Source organism: Mustela lutreola, chromosome 3 (genome assembly GCF_030435805.1).
Source record: "Mustela lutreola isolate mMusLut2 chromosome 3, mMusLut2.pri, whole genome shotgun sequence".
NCBI lineage: Eukaryota > Metazoa > Chordata > Mammalia > Carnivora > Mustelidae > Mustela > Mustela lutreola.
The window spans coordinates 166,806,108-166,811,065 of record NC_081292.1 but is presented as its reverse complement, the minus strand read 5'-3'; the positions used below and the strand labels follow the sequence as shown (position 1 = coordinate 166,811,065).

The 4,958-nt window shown below is 62.7% G+C and overlaps 1 protein-coding gene across 4 annotated transcripts; it reads right to left on the bottom strand.

Annotated features, from left to right (window-relative positions):
- Positions 1–1,572: 1,572 nt before the first annotated feature.
- On the bottom strand, positions 1,573–4,437 carry HES6 (hes family bHLH transcription factor 6). Of its 4 annotated transcripts, none has more exons than XM_059167549.1 (5): positions 4,420–4,437; positions 3,627–3,748; positions 3,016–3,102; positions 2,820–2,901; positions 1,573–2,593 (listed from the first exon to the last, which is right to left on the bottom strand). In XM_059167549.1, exons 2-5 carry the CDS (start codon positions 3,669–3,671, stop codon positions 2,166–2,168), a joined length of 642 nt encoding a protein of 213 aa, XP_059023532.1. In that variant the 5' UTR covers positions 3,672–3,748; positions 4,420–4,437; the 3' UTR covers positions 1,573–2,165. The 4 variants fall into 4 exon arrangements, with proteins under 4 accessions (XP_059023532.1, XP_059023533.1, XP_059023531.1 ...); XM_059167550.1 differs by lacking the exon at positions 4,420–4,437 and adding an exon at positions 4,297–4,311; XM_059167548.1 differs by lacking the exon at positions 4,420–4,437 and having other exon boundaries at positions 3,627–3,980.
- Positions 4,438–4,958: the final 521 nt, after the last annotated feature.

Here is a 4,958-nt window from a genome sequence, read left to right as displayed (position 1 = left end):
TTCAGAAGGAATGGTCTAGGTTGCAAAGAGGCGAGAGGGGCTGTCAGCCCGTAGAGGCTGATAGTGGTCACTGCTCTGGGAAGCACTTAGGTATCTGAGAAAAGAGGCTGCTCTTGAGGCTCACAGTAGGAGCTGACTGAGTCATAGGTTGGGGGGGGGGGTGGCGCAGAACCAGAGCTCTGGCTTCTGACCTCAGGAGGGTCCTGGTCCCAGTGACATCTTTCCCCCCCAGGTCAGCCTCCTGCACCTTGCATCCCAAGTCCTGGTTCCCCTGGGCCCTCTTCCAGGGTCTCTGGGAGAATGTGACAAGTGTGGGCATGAAAGGAAGGCATTGATGCTTCAGAACAATTCCTGGAGGATGTCCCCTTCCCCAAATGGCATCAGAAGGCATCACAGTTGCCTTTGGGTGCTGCTCAAGCCACAGGCAACAGATGTCTTGCATGGGCACCTATGCTCCATCTGTGTCCTTGTGGATACACCCTACATCAGTCTGTCTGGGGCAGCTAAAAGCACCCCAGGAAAACCATTTCCAATCCCTCTTGGACCCCACCGTATGGAGCTGCCTCCCCCAGCCCATCCCAACCTCTCCCCAGTTGCTAAAAATAAGTTGCATCTGGTTATAGCCTAGTGGCTGAGGTCTGAGACTGAACCACAGAGAAGCCAAGGTGAAATACCCCTGGTGGCCAAGACTCCTGGTAGTGGTGGTAGGGGGGGTGTTGTCAAAGGGTTGCTGGAAAAGATGTTCTTGAAGCAAAGGTGCCCAACCAGAGAGGAGACCCAGGTGTCAATCCTGAGTTGTCACATCATAGCCCTGGTCTGGGTATTGGCAACCCAAGCTGCTTCAGGGTCCTGGAGCAGGAGTGACCAGGCTGGGCTCTCTCTGGCAGTGGCTGCTGTCAGCTGACCCATGCTGTCTGCGGTTCCTGGCCCACCCCAGGAGGGAAATTCCCTCAACTCTTGCTGCCCATCCCATCCCCCTCCTCTCAAGGTTCTGACCTCTTGGGCCCACTTTGACCTCTAGTCCAAGCTGAGTAGAACCATGACAATTTCATTTCAAACCATGAATGGGGCGGGTCTCCATGACCCTGAACTCAGTGGTACTGGGGGAAGATCCCTCTTGTCAGGAAGAGTGACCACCTCACATAAGTAGACCACCATCTGCATCACACTCATGGATCCTAAAACAGGTCTTCGAAGGAAACTTCCAAACCACATGGCTAGGAAGTAGGCATTTATTTTATTCCTAGAAGCTCCAGAACCAGAGAATGGGGGGGGGGGGGAAACAGGCTGTTCCCCTGCTACTTCATTACTCTGGAGACAAACCCCATGACAATGGTGTCCCTGTCCAGGATGCACACAGTTCTCAGGGAGGTGGGAGCGCTGTCCACCGTGAGACATGCCACAGGTGTCTGCTCTCCACCACCACTGTGCTTGTCATGGTGCTGACAAAGGGTAGGAGATTTTAGAAACATTTGCCAGCATCAAGTATAAGAAAAACACCCCTCCCTAGTTTAGTATCTACCCATTAGACCCATCAAGGAGATCACATTATTCAGTCTTACTCCAAAAGGGTAACTAACTCTCCAAAATGCTTTATTTCATAAAACTGGAACATTTGATGGTAACCCAATACACAAACTCAAGTGGTCCAGGGAGCTCTGCTTCTTTCTGGCAGGTGGAGGAAATGCCACAGAAAGCCTCTGCCTCCCCTGTGTCCTGACTCAAGTGGCAAGTTCAAGCTTCCGCTCAGGCCAGGGCTGTCAGGGTCTGAGGTGTCCCTCTGTCCCGTCACCAGTGCCCAGCACCAAGAAGGGCTTCAGCACCATTCCGTTCACCTTTGCCCCCAGATCTACACAGTACCTGAGAAGGCTGGGACAGTGAAACCCTGGAGAACCCTAGTAATTCGGTGAGATTCCTCCTGCCTGCAGCTCCCGCCCTCCACCCACTCTTGGGGGGCTGTGGGGTCCATAAGAAATACTTTCTTAAGAAACAGGTCTAGGGCTGGTCACCCAGATTGCCCTGCATCCCAGCCACTGAAGGAAGAGAGCCCGCAGACCTGGGAGCCAGCGGGGGGGCCCCAGCCCCACCACCTGTGGACCGCAGGGAGGAGGGAACAGAGCAAGGGAAGGCCACACCCACCCTTGCAAAAGCCGGGGTGGTGTTAGTCACCAAGGCCTCCAGACGCTCTGGGTTGTGCGGGCAGCGGTGAAGCTGCCCAGGGTTGCTGGCACCAACTCTGGCCCTTCAGCAGGAGCTCTGGTCAGTTCAGCCTCGGGGGCCTCCTCCAGGTCGGAGCACAGGTCGTCCCCGGGGCCTGGGGAACTGGGCATAGGGGATCCCAGGACCCCTCCTCCCGTGGGCCAGCCACGGCGCCCAGGGGCTCCCGGAGGCCCTGCCAGGGCGTCCCCCAGCAGATCCCGGAAGCTGCTGCCCTCGCGCAGAGGCATGGATTCAAGCAGGTGGTTCAGGAGTTCTGCGGCGACAGTGGCATCGATGGCCTGGCACGTGGACACGAACGTGTGCACCTCGTGCATGCACTGGATGTAGCCAGCCGCGAAGCGCTCGCTTGCTTCCGCCTGCAGCTGCTCGCGCTCTGCACCCAGGAGTGGGAGGGAGAGAGCGGCGCCCAGTCCAGTGAGCTACCACTGCGGTGGCCAGGCTCGCCCAGCCCGCGGGGACAGGGCTCACCCAGGGGACCCGGAGGTCGCCCTCTCCGCCGACAGTACAGGGGCACCGGGAGGGGAGGTCCCCAGTCCGCTACCCGGGCCGGCTGGGCGAACGCGCCCCGCGCCCCGCCCGCGCGCCCCACCGCCACTCACCGCGCGCACGGCCCCGCAGCGTGCCCTGCACACGCCGCACCGTCAGCTCCAGCACCTCGGCGTTCTCCAGCTTGGCCTGCACCTGCGCCAGCGGGAGAGCCGGGGGGCGTGGGGGGGGGGGGCGGTGAGGCCAGGCCGCGCCGCGAACCCCGCTCTCCCGCCCAGCGGTCCCCGGGCGCCCGCCTGCCCGCCTCACCTCGGCGCCCGCCAGCAGCAGTCGCAGCTCCTGGAGGCTCTCGTTGATCCGCGCGCGCCGCTTCTTCTCCACCAAGGGCTTCCGGGCCTGCGGGAAGCGGGCGGCTGAGCCCCGGTCCCGGGCCTCCCGCCCGCCCGCCCCCCTGCTCCCCTGCCCCCCTGAGGCTCCGGCCCGCACCTTGCGGTCCCCCCGGGTCTCCCAGCCGTCCTCATTCTCCCGGCTCGGACGGTCCCGGCCGGTGGCCAGGGCCTTAGCCATGGCCCGTACCGCCCAGAGCGCGGCGAGCGCGGCGAGCGCCTACGCCCCTCGCTGCGCTCAGCTGAGGCCACCGCAGCCCTTGCTTCTCCGCGTCTTCCGCCAGCTGCGGCCCCGCCCCTTTTATAGCATCTAATTTGCATTTCAATGCACGGATTGGCCGCGTGGGCCAGAGCCGCCGAGTTGGAGGCGTACCGCGGCCAATAGGAGCGGCGCGCATTGTCCGGCTCCGAGGCCGGCGGGCAGCTGGTGGGGCGTGGTCGGCGGCCGCGGCCCCCAGCCCGGCCTCCCCGCAATCCCAGAGGCTTGGGGCACCCGAGGGGGCGGTGACCCGCTGCTTCTGCCGCCCTCCCTACCTGAGCGAGGCGTACAGGTCTGCTGTGCGTGGGAGCAGCATTCATGCAGTCACACTTGTCTTAGTTCCTGCAAGGTGCCTCTCGGGAGGCGCGCTCCTGCGCGAGTGTCGGGGTGCTGGATTCTGTAGGACAGAGCCACAGACAAGGCCGCGGTCTGTGGACCTGGAAAGGTCTATGGGTCCGGCCCGGGATAGCTACGGAGTCCCGGCGAGTTGGAGGCCCATGGGTAGCGGGGGTGGGAGCGGCCACATAGCTCCCTTGAGTTTCTTGCGTATTTGTGGGTCCAGACACCGGACTCGATCCTCGACACCGCCCTCCTCCCTCGCGGGGATCCTACCGGGGCTGGGCCCGCCGGCCCGCCGGCGCCGCCCCTCCTCCCGGCGCTCCTTCTCAGGTCATCCTTCCCCCGCCCGCCCCCTTTTCCCTAGTACCACCCCCCCCACCCCCAGCAGCCACCCATTCTCTTCTAATCATCATCGCTGTCCACCCAGCGATGTCCCCCTAATCCCCTTCGCTCCCTTGCCCCCCTTTGACCTCCCTTTCCTTCCCGGCCACAAACAACCCCCCCCCACCACCGCCGCCGCCGCTGTACATCCCTGAACTCCTCCCCACCCTTCTCTGGTCCTCCTCCCCGCCCACTCTTCCCTGTTCTCCCAGCTCCCTGGCCGACCGTCCTTCCGTGGTCCCCACTCCTGTTCATTCACCGAGGCCAGTCTCCTTCGTCCCCCGTCCCCCGCCCTCCGCCCTGTTCCCCCTCAGCTCCCTTTCCCTCCCAGCCCTCCCCTCAACAGACCAGCGTAGGCAGCCTTCTGGTCCCCGTAACTTGATGCCCATGACAGTTGGCAGCTGCAGCCGCTTCGGTGGAGAAAAGCGGGGCCGCGCCAAGAGCGACAGGTGTTGGCCGCGCCTTTGTCTAGGCCTGCTTTGTCCCGCGGCGGGTGGCGGGTGAGCTTGTGTCCGCCAGACGACCGCCACCCCCACCGAGGGCCGCCCATCTGCCAGACTGGCCTCCCTGCGGGTGGGGTGGGTGGACCGTGGGGCCGCGCCCTTGGGCAGCACCGTGGGGACCGCCACCTGTTCCCTGCTCCACTGGCCTATGTACACTTCCCAGTGCAGCAAAGCTGGAATGGCAAGATGGGCTCTGGCCACCAGCCCTTTGCACAGATTGAGCCTTCCACCTGGAACATTCTTCAACACTCCTCCAAATATCTATTTCCTCACTGTTTAGGCCACAGCTTCCCTATTCCTTTCCTCTTTGGGGGGGTGGGGGGAGGGGCACCTTCCCCACAGTCACATTGCACCGTTACCCAGTTCTGTACTACTTACCAGAGA

Bases quoted from the DNA above. Each gene is read 5' to 3' on its own strand.
- HES6 (XM_059167547.1), bottom strand. From the start codon at position 3,273: ATGGCTAAGGCCCTGGCCACCGGCCGGGACCGTCCGAGCCGGGAGAAT. The intron at 3,103-3,192 runs GTGCGGGCCGGA...CGCTTCCCGCAG, and splicing joins AGACCCGGGGGGACCGCAAG to GCCCGGAAGCCCTTGGTGGA. The intron at 2,902-3,015 runs GTGAGGCGGGCA...CCGCTGGCGCAG, and splicing joins TGCTGCTGGCGGGCGCCGAG to GTGCAGGCCAAGCTGGAGAA.